Genomic DNA, 17,199 nt, shown 5'->3' with positions numbered 1-17,199 from the left:
GAAATAAAATGTTGCAATTAAAATCATTATATTTCAATTATTCAGTTTAATTTTAGTTGTTCTTTCCAAGACTGTTCATGACACACATTGTTTTCAGTAAAGCGTCCATGACGCAATAGATTTTAGACTTTTACAGTTTGGGAAGGGTGCAGTAGCCAAACTTTTTTTTTCAATTTTTGTTCTTTTTAAGAATATTCAGTTTAAGTTTTACTCTTTTTAATCATTATATATTCATTTATTTTAATTCCTATTGTATTTTGTTTGCTATGATTGTTTCCGCGAAAAATTCTGCAAAATTTTACGTCAATAACCTTAGTCTGTCCGGTTGTACCCATGATTAATCATTCTCACCACTACCAATAATAATTTCTGCATGTTAAAAATTGAAAAATTGGATAATTCGCAATCCTTGCCCCGAGGTCTGTGGGGGCATTTGATTTCCAATCAAATGAGCCTCCTCAAAAGTCTGTAAGACCACTCCTTCCATAAGAACCGTATATGTCCCGGTGTATATCTTACAACCCTCTCTCTGGGATTGGGGGGCGTGACCCTTTGGAGGAATTATTATATGATGTTTTGACTGTTTTAAAAAAAGGGCCATCTTAAAATTTCGATCGGATAAATTTGGGGAAAAAGGCGTGGGAGCTCTGGCTGCCATCCGATCAATTTTACCTTTAAAAATTGAACTAGGGCTTTCGATCAAAAGCAATGAGCCTCCTCCAAAGTTTGTAAAACCATCCCTTCCAGATAACCTTAAATGTCCCCGGTTTACAACTTACAACCCTTGCCCCCAAGCTCTGGAGGGTTGTGGTGACCCTGTGGGCATTGTTATATGATATTTGGAATATTTTGAACAAAAAGACTATCTTAACTTTCGATTGGATGCATTTGGGAAAAAATGTTGTTGGGGGGATAGTTTCCCTCTGATCAATCTTGACTCTTAAAAGAGAAATAGAAGTTTCAATTTCCAAGCCAATGAGCCTCCTCCAAAGTTTGTACGACCACTTCTTTCACAAGAACCTTATATACTCCCGGGGCAAAACTTAAAACCCTTGCTCCTGAGCTCTGGGGTGTTGTGTCCATCCCAGAGGCATTTTTTGTTATGTTTGGACTATTTTAAGTAGAATGGCTATCTCAAAGTGTTGATCGGATGCGTTCGGTGAAAAGAGGAGGGTAAGGGGGGGGGAGAATGTAGTTGCCCTGTTATTCCCTTTGACCCTTAAAAGAGAATTAGAAGTTGCAATTTCTAATCAAATGAGCCTTCTCCAAAGTTTATACGACCATTCCTTTAATAAAAACCTTATATGCCCCCGGGTTAAAACTTACAACCCTTACCCCCGGGCTCTGGAGGGGTGTGTCAATCCCAGAGGTATTGTTATATGACATTTGGACAATTTTGAACAGAATGGCAATCTCAAAATGTTGATCGGATGCATTTAGGGAAAAGAGGGCCTGAGGGGAGGGAGTTTGCCCACCAGTCACTTTTGACTCTTAAAACGAGAACTACAGTTTTCAATTTCCAATCAAATGAGCCTCTTCCAAAGTCTATACGACCACCCTTTCCACAAAACCTTTATATGCCTTCGGGGTATAGCTTGGAACCCTTGCACCCGGGATCCGGGGAGTTATGTTAACCACGTAGGCATTGTTAAATGATCTTTGACTATTTTGAGTAAAATAGCTATCTCGAAATTTTTATCAGATGCATTTGGGGGAAAAGAGGGCACGAGGGAGGACATAGTTGCCCTTTGATCGCTTTTGACTCTTAGAACTTTCAATTTCCAATCAAATGAGCCTCCACCAAAGTTAGTACCACTACAACCTCCATAAGAACCTTATATGCCCCAGGGTATAGCTTACAACACTTGCCCCAGGGTACTGGGTGGCTGTGTCGACCCCTGAGTTTTCGTTAGCTGGGCTTTTGAGTATTTTGTATAAATACCTATCTCAAAACTTTAATCGAATCTTATTTCGGAAAAAAGAGGGCGTGGGGGGAGTTAACCTCTAATCACTTTTAACTCTTAAAAAGGCACTAGAGCTTTCAATTTCCAAAGTAATGATCTCCTCCAAAGCTTGTATGACAACTCTTTTCATATGGAGTCCCTCTGGAAAAAAAGACCTAATACAACAATGAACCTTATGAATTTTGCTATAGGCAACGCTTTAGCGTTGCCTCTGATTAAGAGAAGCTATAAGAAAGGATAAGTACTGCTTTAAAAGAAAGTATGCGTTAATATAATTTGATCGCCTAGGGTGATAAATCAAAATTGCCTGAATTATTAGATCCCTTAGTTCTTATTTTACATAAATTATGACCTGGGACTTGTTTCAGCTAGTAGAAAAGTTTTAGTGATGCCAGATCAGTATGGGAAAGTGAAAAACTATATACAACAATTTTATTGACGCGGTTAAGGTAAAAAGTGAGGTTGGTTTCTTTTTTTTGTGGGCTTATGTCTTAAGCAGGGTGGTTTCCTATCCCCATTTACATAAACTATTTTCGCGTGTTTTGTCCAAAACTAACGGAGAACATGCCGTCAAACGGGAGAGAAAAACTCCTAGGGTTAGATTGTACGGATAACTAAGTGTCCTTGTTAAACAACAAAAACAATTACTGCCCAATAATTTAGATAACTTAAAACAATAATTTAACGCTTATCAAACAATAAAATAAACGAAAAATGCGATTTGATTGTACTTTGTAGGGAAAACAAATTTAAATCATTAGTTCCACCAAAAAAGTTGAAGAGCTACGTTAGGCTGTAGACGAAGAGAAATTAAGTCAGATAGTAATTCAATCGTAAAACGAACATTGATCATTATGAATAATTAAATGCAACTCAAAACTAAAAGAGATTACAATAAATAATCAAATCAAAATTAAAGCAAACAGAAACTACTATAAACAGGAGTAGGGCTAGTATACCCTATTCCGTCTAAAGACTAGACTGTCATGTGCACTTTACTAAAAACGATTTTGTAATTTTATAACCATATTACGAGCCTTGAATTTAGACCAGTATTAGTTGATCGTCACTTGAACATGTCCTGGATGTTTCAACTCAATTCCCTTAGCTGTTCCTGAGATACCGTAGATAAACCCTTTTGACAACCTTGGATGCAAATTCTATCTTCCAATAGGGTTCAAAATCCTCATCAACAAGCCCTGAAAGTTTCAACTTAATAGCATTAGCCATTACTGAGACACTGGAGATGTATCCTTTTGACAACCAAGATGTATCTAGTTTATTTAGATATAGTTCAGCATCCTCTTCAGTATTTTTTGAAAGTTTCAACTTATACCCTATTTAATTCCTGAGCCACTGCACATACGACACTTTGACAACGTGAATGCACTTTATCCCTTTTGATTTAGTTTAATAGTTGAAGCAGCAGTAGTATCTTTCTCAATTCATCTTTCTCTGATCAAGTTCCGATCAAATGTAAGGGGCTTTCTAGAAAAAAAGCTATTAATTAATTTTCAATCTTTTCATAACTCACCAAGAAATTCTATTTTGTTAGAATGGCTGGACTATGCGCAGTCTTACGCAGGGTTTTTTTTACTGGGGGGGGGCAGCTTTGAAATAAATACAAAAAATTGAAGAATTAATTCAAAAATGTCAAATTTTCTAGTAGAAGTCACTAGATTAGGAAGTATCGGTGGAAGAGGGCACAAGATGTGCCCTCCCCCTGGGCATGTGTCCGATAACAACTCACCACTAAAACAAGCAGATAGTTACGTTGTTTAATGCTATGATTGATTCGTTTATTATACAGCATAAGTTTTAAACAGTAGTGGAAATTTGGGTCAGAAGTGGGACAAATCACAGAGTTCGAAAAGGGATATTTTACTTTGCATCACAGCAATAGCTTCAGTTGCTACCACAGCATAAGTATTAAAGAAGGTGAATTTATGAAGAAAGGTGTTTGACTTGCGTGTCCCAAAAATTGTTAATAAAGAGTATAGGATATTCGCTGTTTAATATTTATGCTGTGCCTTATCAGATAGTCCATAAATGGTGATCCAGTGCTGATGCGGTGATCCTTTCCGCCCCCCTGGGCTCTTCTTCTACTATTAAACTGTCTCAGTTTCTTTGCATCATTAATTTTTTTAATTTTCTTATATATTATAATTCATTTATTTCCAATATTTGCAGTCAAATTCCAATTTCATTCTGGCTCTTACCTTGTTCACTATTTATTTAGTGGCATAATTCGTTTATCACACGGCATAAGTTTTGAACAGTAGCAAAAATTTGGCTCAGAAGTTGGACACGTCACAGCACGCGGAAAGGGATATTTCCCTTTGCATCACAGCAATAGCTTCAGTTGCTACCCCAGCATAATCATTAAAGAAGGTGGATTCATGAAGAAAGATGTATGACTTATGTGTCCTAAAAATTTTCAATAAAGAGCATAGGAATGTTAGCTTCTGTTTAATATTTATGCTGTGCCTTATCTGATAATCCGTAAATGGTGATCCAATGAAGTGATCCAGTTTTGGTTTTGTTTGCATTTCCCTTTTTATCATTCCCTTTCTTTCTTTATGCTCCATCAGTGTTGTATTTTATATTTTTGATGGGAAATAAATTTATGCGTACATATATGTACATATGTACATATTATATATATAATATGTATATAAATACATATTCTATGTGCATATATATACGTATAATGTGTATATATTATAATAATATATAAATACGTATACGTACCTATTTGACCTAATTACAGGGTCAAAGGGGCAAAATATAGTAATAGAGAGCCAATTTCTCATCATTCTCCCTTCCAAGCATTAACTCTTGTTTCCCCTACCCCTCTTAAAGTCTCCTACTCTCCTCAAAAGATCTTTTTTTTTCTATTTTAGAAATTTGACTACTGCATGCTCAGGTATCGGACATGGAACTTAAAGGAATGTTCACTACTGTTTAATATTTATGCTGTGCCTTATCAGATAATCCATAAATTGTGATCCAGGGCTGAATATCTTTTTTTCTCTCTTTTAGAAATTTGACTACTGCATGCTCAGGTATCGGACATGGAACTTATAGGAGTGTTCACTACTGTTTAATGTTTATGTTGTGCCTTATCAGATAATCCATAAATTGTGATCCAGGGGTGAATATCTTTTTTTCTCTTTTAGAAATTTGACTACTGCATGCTCAGGTATTGGACATGGAGCTTCAGCAGTACTCTGTTCTGATAATCAGGAATCTATTCTTGAATATCAAAATATTTCAGTGAACGGGGAAAGTCGTCTTGAATTTTGGGGTGGAATGAATATATGTGAAGAGGACAAAGAGGCGAGACTTCAAGTATCTATTTTAGAGTTCGTTGATGAAAGGTGTACAGATGTTCAACATGTTTTTGAGCTAAGGTAAGGGGTGAAAGCTTCAACGAGAGGTGCACCACTTTGGTGATTGGATTTTATGTTCTTTTTCTTAAACCAGAGTACTTCGTATAATAGGAGTTGTCGTAGAAACTTCAAAAAGGATTCAATCGAATGAAAATCGAAAGTTCTTGCGCTCTTTTTAAGTGAACAAAAAGAATGGTAGGTAACTAGCCCCCCTTACACGCACCTTTTCCCCCACATTTGTCCGACCGAAATTTTGAGATAGCCATGTTGTTTAGCATAGTTGAAAGATCCAGAAAATAGGCCTTTCGGGATAACCTTACCCCCCAAAGCCGGTGGGGAAAGCTCTATAAGTCATGAAATTTGTCCATTGCTTACGTATAGTTGTTTATATTGGGAAGTATATCGACGTTTTTTTTTTTTTGGGGGGGGGGGGGATAAATTTTATACTAGGAGGATTGTTCACGAGGATAATTTTTGGTGGAAGGGAAGTTCTCAAAAGGTAGACTTTCCTGGGGAAACTTTACACTGGGGAAATTTTCCCGGAATTCCTATAGCAAATTCTTTTTATTTGTCTTACTTTCTCTCTGGCAACTCAATATTACATGCGAAGATTTTAAGGGGAATTGTCTGGGGGAAACTTTCCTTAGATTGGAATTTTCTAGAGGATCTTTGTGTAGGAGGGGTGGGGTTTCTGTGGGAGAAATTTTCAATGAGGGATGTTTTCGTGGGATAAATTTTCAAATGGAGATTTCCTGCGGGAGGAACTTCAGACAAGGGGGGGGGGAAATTTCCACGTCGGGGAGGTTTTCACCGTGATTTGATTAACAATCAGAAATTAAAGTTTTCTTTCGAATGAAAGTGTGCCAAGAAAAATTTTTCAGCCAAAATTACCTACAAGAAATTTTTACCAAGAATAAAAGGATCAAAAACGAAAACTATTTGTTCTTTTTCCTTGTTCTTTAAGAACGACTCCTGAAATACAAGGGTCGTTTAATCAGAACAATAAGAAGACTTCTTATAAAGTACTATGGCGTGAAGAGCAAGGCCTTGAGGAGTAGTTACCCCCCCCCCCACATGCACGTTCAGTTGATTTTTTATTTATTTAATAGCAAAAGAAGAGACAAATCATTCATTTCAATGTATTAAATAAAAAATAAAAATTCAACTGAAAGTAAGAAGCAACATTAAAACTTAAAACGAACAGAAATTATTACGTAGACGAGGGGTGCTGCACCCCTAAAGTTTCTTATTACTTAAAAAAGGCGTCTTATTGTTCTAATTAAAATAACACAGAGTTTTAGGAGTCGTTCTTAAAGAATTGGGACAGTATTCAAACATAGCGTAAATAGGGAGCTGTTGAAGAGGAGCAATCCCCCTCATATACGTATAATTTTTGTTCGTTTTATGTTTTAATGCTGCTCCTCACTTTCAGTAGAAAAAGTCGATTTAATTTCTGATTGTTTTTAAATAATGCCAGGAAATCTAGCTCTTCATCCATGGAAAATAACTCCTTCCCACGGATTTATTGTCTAGAGAATTGAATCCTGGTAAAAATTTACCCCGGACAATTACCCTTAACATCTCCATGTTTAAAATGGACTTAGCAAAGAGACAGCAAGACACACGAAACATTTCATATAGGAATTCTGGCAAATTCCCCCATTGTAAAATTTTCTCAGAAGAATTCACTCTCTGGAAACTTCCCTCCCCATAAAAATTTATCCTTGCGGAAAATCCCACTAGCAGAAAATTTGTCTTTCCGACTGGAAAAATGTATACACACTTCCCAATAACAAATACTATACATAAACAATGGGCAAATTTTTTAAATTAAGGATCTTTCTCCAGGGGCTGCAAGGATTCATAATATCTCCTAAGGCTCAGTTTTTTTTTAGAATTTCAACTATGCTGAGCAAAATGGCCATCTCAAAATTTGATCGGACGATTTTGAGAGAAAAGGGACGTGAGAGGGGCTTAGTTACCATCCATTCTTTTTGGTCACTCAAAATGGGCACTAGAACTTCTAATTTCCATTTGAATGAGCCCTCTCTCGATGTTTGATGACCACTGGATCGATAAAATTACCCGGGCCAAAAAAGGGTACACACTTTTGACAACCAGGAAGAACATTATGTTTGATTTAGTTCACCATATCCCTGAAAATTCCTTAAAATTGACAACTTTGTACCCTTAGTCGTTCCTGAAATATTAGAGATACATCATTTTAACAACCTTTTAGCATTCTAGAAAACTATCAACTGAAGGTCACTAATATTTCCAGAGTTATTTACAAATACACCGCTTTGACAACCGCGATAGACATTGCTTTTGTTTTAGTTCGACATGCCCTGGAAATGTCAACTTAATACCATAAGCTATTCCTGAGGTATTTAAGATACATTATTTTGACAACCTAGATACGCTTAGTGTCGTTTGATTTAGTTCAACAAACCCCAAAATTCTATGAAAGTTTCAACTTGATACCCTGAGCCATTTTTGAGATATTGCAGATATGCTCTTTAGACTAACTTGATGCCTTAAGTTTCTGTTGATTTAGTGCAACATCCATTCAGTTTTGCCTGAAAGTTTTTACGACCGGCCCTTCCATATGGAGTGGTCTTGGGGGGAAAATAACAAATAAAAATAATAAGAAATAGATCTCAGGTTTATTGATCTTTACTACAGGTAACGCTAGATCGCTGGCTTTAATTGTTTTGTAGTGCAAAAGGTATTGGAACACATTCATCTTATTTTTTTACAACACATATTTCTAAGGGTATTTCCCTTTATATTGTGTCTATGCTTTTTTAAAGATATAGCAGATCAAAATTCGACATTTTTTTCGTTTACCAACAAATATTTCTGGGACTATTTGCCTTTACGTTCTATTTATAAGGGTCTTAAGAGCAGAAGACATCAGAATATTCCCTTTTTTTTATATCAGAAAGTATTTCTGGGGATATTAGGCTTCAGCTTCTATCTATAGTTGTTTTATTTTTTCAAAAAATATATCTAAAGTTATTTAACTTCACATTCCATTTACAATTGTTTTGTAGGCTGAAAGATGTCAGACTGTTTTCGTCTTTTCTTCTGCCGAAAAATATTTCTGGGAGTATTTGCCTTCAGTTTCTATCAGATTACGGTTGTGTCATCATTGATGATATACTTTTATACAAAGCAAGGGAAGACGATTTTTCCTTCCAAGATGACTTTGAAACACTGAATGTTAGTCATTTTACTACACTTTCTGGTACTGCAGTTCGAGTAAGTAGCTCTGGAACGTTAAATTATATTATAGAAATATCTACTCTGGAACGTTAAATTATATTATAGAAATATCTACTCTGGAACGTTAAATTATATTATAGAAATATCTACTCTGGTACGTTAAATTATGTTATAGAAATATCTACTCTGGAACGTTAAATTATATTATAGAAATATCTACTCTGGAACGTTAAATTATATTATAGAAATATCTACAGGATATTTTTCTAAGTCTTTATAAGGTAGTTATCATTTGTTGGAACTACAATCTAAAAATCAATGCAAAAGGTAGCCTAAGAGTAGTAGACGAGAGAATTTTTTAGAACAGGTTCTTATTACTCATTTTTTAGACAGGTTCAAACCAGTTTTAGAACAGGTTCTTATTTGAAAAATTCCTACTTGTATTGTTAAAATTTCTTCTAACCATGTTTTACATCTTTTTATAATTTTTAAAAAATATTTCTTTATTGATTGCAGTGTGATAATTTGGTTTTGTGCACGCACACATATACTAAATATATTTTGGTATATAAATATATACTAAAAAATTGCTACTTGTATTGTTAAAATTTCTTTTAACCATATTTTATACCTTTTTGTATTTTTAACAAACATTTCTTTATAGATCGCAATGTGATATTGTGATTTTGTGCACAAATACATCTAAATATAAGCTGAATGACAAAACTCTAATTGATTTATCCCAAAAATATTCGCCGAATTTAAAGAAAGAAATATTAAAGATAGTTTAATGACCATTGATAACGAAATGTTAAAATATATTACATTTTTCCGCATATGTATGTGTTTATTTTAGCATCTCCGTGCTGAACTGGCCTCCCACACTCCTTCAGACTGATTTCCTTATTTCTTTTTTTTTATGTTTTGTTGTGGTTTTTTGTCTAACCATGTTGGTTTTCGCTATTATGATTATTAGGACGAAATGTGTTACTATTTGTTTTATATGTCCTGCTATTTATACACCCATCTTTACGAGCCCGGCTCTCCGTTGGAGCTTATCTGTTTCTAGTCTTAAACTAGAACTAAATAAAACAGTAAACAGTAAATACACTTTTCATTTATGCATTATACTTACTAGACTTTTGGGCACAAATTCTAAGTGTTCTATTCACACTCTCTAAATCATCTAATACATAATTTTACTGATTTTATTACATATAATATTTTATTAGTCCACAACAAAAAACCGTACAATGCACCGTAATTGCACCGTAAACCGTAAATGCACGACCCTGATAGTCAGTAAGAACGAAACATTCAACATCAAATAGCCCCAAAGAGGCTCTACGGCTTTATTTTACTACACAAGCATTATTTACAATCAAATCTGAGAATCGCTATAGAAATAGCTTGAAAGACTATTTAGAAAATGTATCAGTAGTACAGATATATACTATAAGATTGTTTGCTTAAACATTAACTTGAAGGATCCCCCTAGAAAAAATAACCCCCTGTATGTTAGATGCTAAATATGCCAAATTTTTTATATCAGTCAAATGCTTAGACATGTTGAATATTTTCTGCCAGAATTGGATTACTACTACTACTACTACTACTACTACTACTACTAATAACTCACTGCAGCACCAAGCCGCCTGAGGCCAACACAGCTACGCATGCTCCTTCTTCAACCTAATCTATTCAAGGCATCCCTCTTTACACCCTCCCATGAAGTTCCTATTTCCTTTAAATCTTTATTTATGATATCCTCCCAACCCAGACGAAGACGACCTGCTTTCCGTGTAGCACCAGACGGTTGGCTAAAAAGGACAAGTTTTGGCAATCTGTCAACTTTCATCCGCAGAACGTGGCCTAGCCATCTCAACCTTTCTTTCATTATAGCCCTAGAATGCGGGATTGAACCACATTTTTCGCACAACCTACTGTTTGAAGTCAGTCAGCCGGGTACCCAGAACAATCCGTAGGCAATTTCTCTGGAAAACATATAATTAATTTTCGTCTGCTTTTCGGAGCGCCCATGCTTCAGAGCCATATTTGACCGCTGTCATAACTGTAGTTTCCATTATTCTAATCTTGGTTTGCAGAATTATCTTCCTGTTCTTCCAAACTTTTTTTAACTGTGAAAAAACACCCTGAGCCTTAGCTATTCTGCTTTTAACATCTTCATTGCTCCCATCGTCTTTACTAATAATACTACCAGGGTAAGTGAAGCTGCCCACCTGATCAATCTTTTCGTTACCCAACGTCACCTTTTCATCTTCACTTTTTACCATTAACAAAGTAATAAGGAGTACTATTAAAAAACTAATCGGATTACTATTAACAAAAAAAACAACTTATTATGATAAGGGAGTCCATGATGCTGGCGTTTGAGTCCCCCCATAAGACATATTGTGATTTTGACGATCCTTTTAATGGTGTCGTACTATTTCCACATAATTAGTGGTAACATAGCTGTGTTGGCCTTAGGCGATTTGGTGCTGCAGTGAGTTGTTAGTAGTAGTGGTGGTAGAGTAGCCAAGGTTTAATATTCACAAAAAAAAACTTATTGAGAATATATCAAAACCATAGCTTTCAGTTCCTAAAACCATAGCTGTCCCAAACCATAGCTGACAGTCTTTTTTTCGATATTTATCTTCAATTTCATTATTATTTAAATTAGCATTTCTAGTTCTTAACATTAGCAGATTGTTTCAAGTGGGCTAATGCATATTGTTAATAATATTTGATAATTCTCTGATGACAATGATAATATTGTAAATGATAATAATTTTTCTTAGACGCATTGTCTAACTTCCGTGATTATACTCGCTTTTCTCTTCATTTGGTAAAAACAGTGTTGCCAATAATCTCGCTTAAATTTACAAACACTCGACGTCAGAATATTTATGTGAAGCTGAAGAACAATGTTCAAAGAGCCATATCAAAACTTAAAACTAGGTGAAATAATATTCTATAATAATTTAAACTTAAAAGATTAGAAATTTCTGTCAAAGAATAATCGAAACTCAAAACAGATAGAAATCAAAAGAAATAATCGTATCAACCCTAAAGACAAAAGATACTGATAGATGAATAAATAAATCCTAAATAAAGTAGAAATTGAAATGAACATTCAACTTTAGCTTAAAACTAAAAGAAATCACTACAAATAGCGACTTGGCCACCTTCCTCCCTATCCACAGACTTTCCAAAGTCTATTGTGTCAGTTACGTTTAACTGAAACTATCTGCATTTTGAACATTGTACTTTAATTTTTTTAGAACAGTAACCAAAATGTCAAATGAATGAAATAATTGTAATAGTCAAAGATGACTGGAATATACTAATGAGAATAAGCTGAATGTTTAATATATAATGATACTAATTTCCGGAACTTCAAGATTTCATTTAACAGTAATTGTGTAAAAATATTTGGCTTTTAGTAAAGTCTAAATGACACAATAGACTTTGAAGGAGTAGAGTCAGAGGGTGGTAGGCAAATACTTATTTGTAGGAATTAATGTTTATTCAAGTTTGATTTGAGTATTCCTTTTAATTTCTACTCTTTTATGTCGTTTAATTACTATTCTTATTTATCTTTATCATTATATGTTAACTTTATGGTTGATATGATCATCTATTTTAATTTCTGTTCGCTGGGGGTTTTATTTGTTCTTTGACAGTAATTTCTTTTCAGAAAAATCTCTACATTTTGTGCACCCCTCTAATTGAGAAGAGACGGATACGGTAGCACCCAACTCCGATTTTACCTAGATTAACTTGCTTAGGTTAATATTTAAAAAGAGCTGCTTCTGAACATTTTAGTAAATAACTTCTTAGACCGCACTGTCTGTCCATTTATAAATAAAATATTAGGCAAATAGCTAGATAACAGGTAAAAATTTTAACTAATACAACGACAAAATTACAATTCAGTTGTCGGAAAACACTACAAAAATCCACACACTGTGTATCAAAGCAGGCCTTTTTATTCCGAAAAATAATGTTACGGCCTTATATTCCAAAAACAAATGTATATTTTCCACACTTGGACAAATTCTTCCATAAAATAATGGTGTATCAGTTAAGTTACAACACTGACAGGTATACTAATATGTACGAATATTACTGATAGCTGTCCTTAGCAAAAAAAACATACTAAGTAAAAACCCGGAAAGAAGTTACAGTAAGGAGTTACGCTGACAGGTAGACTAATATGTAAGGGTATGACTAATAGCTATCCTCAGCGAAGGAAAAGATACTAAATAAAAATTTAGAAGGAACTCGTAATAGAGAATCACAGCGGTAGATTGATTAATATATACGAATATGACTGACATTTGTCCTCACAAAAAAATTAAATCAAAACCTAGAAAGAAGTTGCAATAAAGACTAACACTGACAGGTAGACTAATATGTGCGAATATTATTATTAGCAATCCTCAGTAAAGGAAAACATCCTAAATAAAAATTTAGAAAGTACTCATAATAGAAACTCACTCTGGTAGGTTGACGAATATACACGAGCATTACTGATAGTTGTCCTCAGCAAAAGAAAATATTCTAAATAAAAACATAGAAAGAACTTGTATTAAGGACTCACACTGACAGGTAGAATAATATGTTTAAATTATTACTATTGCTGTCCTCGGCAAAAGAAAAGGTACGGTATAAAAATTTAGAAAGAACTCATAATAGAGACTCACGCTGGTAGGTTGACTAATATGTACGAATGCCACTGATAGCTGTCCTCAGCAAAGAAAATATTCTAAATAAAAACATAGAAAGAACTTGTATTAAGGACTCACACTGACAGGTGGAATAATATGTTTAAATTATTACTATTGCTGTCCTCGGCAAAAGAAAAGGTACGGTATAAAAATTTAGAAAGAACTCATAATAGAGACTCACGCTGGTAGGTTGACTAATATGTACGAATGCCACTGATAGCTGTCCTCAGCAAAGAAAATATTCTAAATAAAAACATAGAAAGAACTTGTATTAAGGACTCACACTGACAGGTAGAATAATATTTTTAAATTATTACTATTGCTGTCCTCGGCAAAAGAAAAGGTACGGTATAAAAATTTAGAAAGAACTCATAATAGAGACTCACGCTGGTAGGTTGATTAATATGTACGAATGCCACTGATAGCTGTCCTCAGCAAAGAAAATTTACTAAATAAAAACATAGAAAGAATCTGCAATAAGGACTCACACTGACAGGTAGAATAATATGTTTAAATTATTACTATTGCTGTCCTCGGCAAAAGAAAAGGTACGGTATAAAAATTTAGAAAGAACTCATAATAGAGACTCACGCTGGTAGGTTGACTAATATGTACGAATGCCACTGATAGCTGTCCTCAGCAAAGAAAATTTACTAAATAAAAACATAGAAAGAACTTGTATTAAGGACTCACACTGACAGGTAGAATAATATGTTTAAATTATTACTATTGCTGTCCTCGGCAAAAGAAAAGGTACGGTATAAAAATTTAGAAAGAACTCATAACAGAGACTCACGCTGGTAGGTTGACTAATATGTACGAATGCCACTGATAGCTGTCCTCAGCAAAGAAAATATTCTAAATAAAAACATAGAAAGAACTTGTATTAAGGACTCACACTGACAGGTAGAATAATATGTTTAAATTATTACTATTGCTGTCCTCGGCAAAAGAAAAGGTACGGTATAAAAATTTAGAAAGAACTCATAATAGAGACTCACGCTGGTAGGTTGACTAATATGTACGAATGCCACTGATAGCTGTCCTCAGCAAAGAAAATTTACTAAATAAAAACATAGAAAGAACTTGTATTAAGGACTCACACTGACAGGTAGAATAATATGTTTAAATTATTACTATTGCTGTCCTCGGCAAAAGAAAAGGTACGGTATAAAAATTTAGAAAGAACTCATAATAGAGACTCACGCTGGTAGGTTGACTAATATGTACGAATGCCACTGATAGCTGTCCTCAGCAAAGAAAATTTACTAAATAAAAACATAGAAAGAATCTGCAATAAGGACTCACACTGACAGGTAGAATAATATGTTTAAATTATTACTATACCTGTCCTCGGCAAAAGAAAATTTACTAAATAAAGAAAGAAATTGTAATGAGGAATCACACTGACAGGTAGAAAGCTCTCCTCACAAAAAAATTAAATCGAAACCTAGAAAGAAGTTGCAATGAAGACTCACACTGATAGGTAGACTAATATATGCGAATATTATTAATAGCAATCCTCAACAAAGGAAAACTTACTAAATAAAAACTTAGAAAGTACTCATAATAGAGACTCAAACTGGTTTATTAACTAATATACGCGAGTGTTACTAATAGCTGTCCTCAGCAAAGAAAATTTACTAAATAAAAAGATAGAAAGAAATTGCAATAAGGTCTCCCACTGTCAGGTAGAATAATATGTTTAACTTATTACTATACCTGTCCTCGGCAAAAGAAAATTTACTAAATAAAAACATAGAAAGAACTTGCAATAAGGACTCACACTGACAGGTAGAAAGCTGTCCTCACAAAAAAATTAAATCGAAACCTAGAAAGAAGTTGCAATTAAGACTCACACTGACAGGTAGACTAATATATACGAATATTATTAATAGCAATCCTCAGTAAAGGAAAGCGTACTAAATAAAAACTTCGAAAGTACTCATAGTAGAGACTCACATTGGCAGGTTGATAAATACACACGAGTATTATTGATAGCTGTCCTTAACAAAAGAAAATATACTAAATAAAAATTTAGAAAGAACTCATAATAGAGACATAATAGGTTGACTAATATGTACGAATACTAACGATAGCTGTCCTCAGCAGAAAATATACTAAATAAAAACCTAGAAAATACTTACAATAATAACTCACACTGACAGGTAGAATAATATGTAAAGTTATTACTATAGCCTTCCTCAGCAAAAAAAGATACTAAATAGAAAATAAAAAAAAATTCATAACAGAGACTCACACTGGTAGGTTGATTAATATATACGAAAATTGCTGATAGTTGTCCTCAGCGAAAAAAATTATCTATAGAACTTAGAACGAACTCATAAACAGTATATGTGATAAAAAACTAAAACGATATTACCTTCTTAAAAGACTAATAAATCAGAGTAATAAATGTCTGATTTCTAGAAATTATTTTACTCCTGTGTGATGTAGAAATACAGAGAGTTCTTTGTAGTTACATAGTTACATAATTACATAGTTATATAGTTACATAATTACGCAGTTACATAGTTTTTCACGTTATGCTTCAAAATAGCGTATAAAACGCGTAATGTGAAACGAGAAATTAATGCGGACTGAATAACTTCGAATCCTATTTTAGAATCCTGTCTTCTATGCATTTCTCAATTTTTTGACTAATTTCCTTACAGAAGGACTGTGCATCATCGTCATCAGCATTGATCTTCAGCGCTAATGAAAACTGGCGAAGAATAGCTATAACAAAAGACATATATCTGACGAATGGAACTAATGTAATACAATTTTCTATCAACATGCATTGTGACAAACTTGTCGACTCTGCTCTGCTCTTAAGTTATTCAACGGATCACGGAAAGTCTTGGAAGACTTTTAATGCTGGTGAGGTTATCATTGATCGACTAGAAAGATCCAATTTTTTCCAGTAAGTGAACTAGTCTATTGACCAATTTCTTTTTCAGAATTAATGGGATGTCAATTTCGATTTTAGTTTCAAACATGTGTTTGAAACCTCACACTAATGCACATTAAATTCTATAAAATCTTTCTTCTAATTTGTAATTAGGTTCTTTATTTTATATAATCTAATTTTGTTTATGTTTCTGTTAAAATTTTTTGACAAGACGTATAAGATATTCTTCTCAACAAATTCCGTTTTTCTTATTTTGGCAGGTATTGAGTATCAGGATTCTCAGTTGAGTATTAGATAAACGTTCTTTCCTCTTTTTACATAAAATTGTTTTCCCAACTTTTCATTGTTCTTTAAATACCTTGAATTTCAGTCTTCTCAAACTCGCTTTCATCTTACTGATCATTAGTGTCTGATCTTTCCCAAGAATTGTGTTCTTTCCCAAGAACACAATTCATAAAGCTTGAACATCTATTTTTGTGAAAATCAGATTATGTATTTTGCTCGTGTTGTTCGAAATGAATTATTTGAGATCAATGTTGGCCTTCAGTTCTTTTCCCCTAAACAGCATTGTTATATTTTTGGTTGGTTAATTTCTTTTTGAAACTACAAAAATAGTGTATTTGTCTTTGGGTTATTTTACCGTTTTTAAGTTTCATTATCTGATGAAAAAAAAGTTTTTGGCATACTGACCAATGGTCTGCGTTGCCTGATGCTGCTTAAGAATAAATAGTATTGAAACTCAATTTTTTTCCCAAGACAGTGAATGAACAAACCTTATTTGAATATTTCGGCCCTATATCTAAGGGGCGTCATCAGCAAAGAAGATAATAAAAAACCACACAAAAAACACTTACAATAAAAGCTCTTAGTTAAAAATCATTTTTTAAAATAGCCTTGGCGTCATCAATTCTTAACGAAAAGTTCAGCCAAGACTGTGTGATAAAAGCTAACATTTTACAAGCTAAAAA

General features: G+C 33.8%; 1 protein-coding gene across 3 annotated transcripts in view; it reads left to right on the top strand.

The window, feature by feature from the left end:
• Positions 1-17,199, top strand: part of LOC136035685 (reelin-like) — a 538,294-nt gene that overhangs the window by 21,665 nt on the left and 499,430 nt on the right. For all 3 annotated transcript variants that reach the window (XM_065717615.1, XM_065717614.1, XM_065717616.1), the window contains exons 5-7: positions 5,144-5,377; positions 8,413-8,620; positions 15,993-16,243. In XM_065717615.1, the coding sequence (XP_065573687.1) occupies positions 5,144-5,377; positions 8,413-8,620; positions 15,993-16,243 (693 nt within the window). The remainder of the gene's footprint in view (positions 1-5,143; positions 5,378-8,412; positions 8,621-15,992; positions 16,244-17,199) is intronic.

Source organism: Artemia franciscana, chromosome 14, assembly GCF_032884065.1.
Source record: "Artemia franciscana chromosome 14, ASM3288406v1, whole genome shotgun sequence".
Classification (NCBI taxonomy): Eukaryota; Metazoa; Arthropoda; class Branchiopoda; order Anostraca; family Artemiidae; genus Artemia; species Artemia franciscana.
The sequence above is the reverse complement of the archived record's forward strand: the minus strand, read 5'-3'. Positions and strand labels throughout refer to the sequence as shown.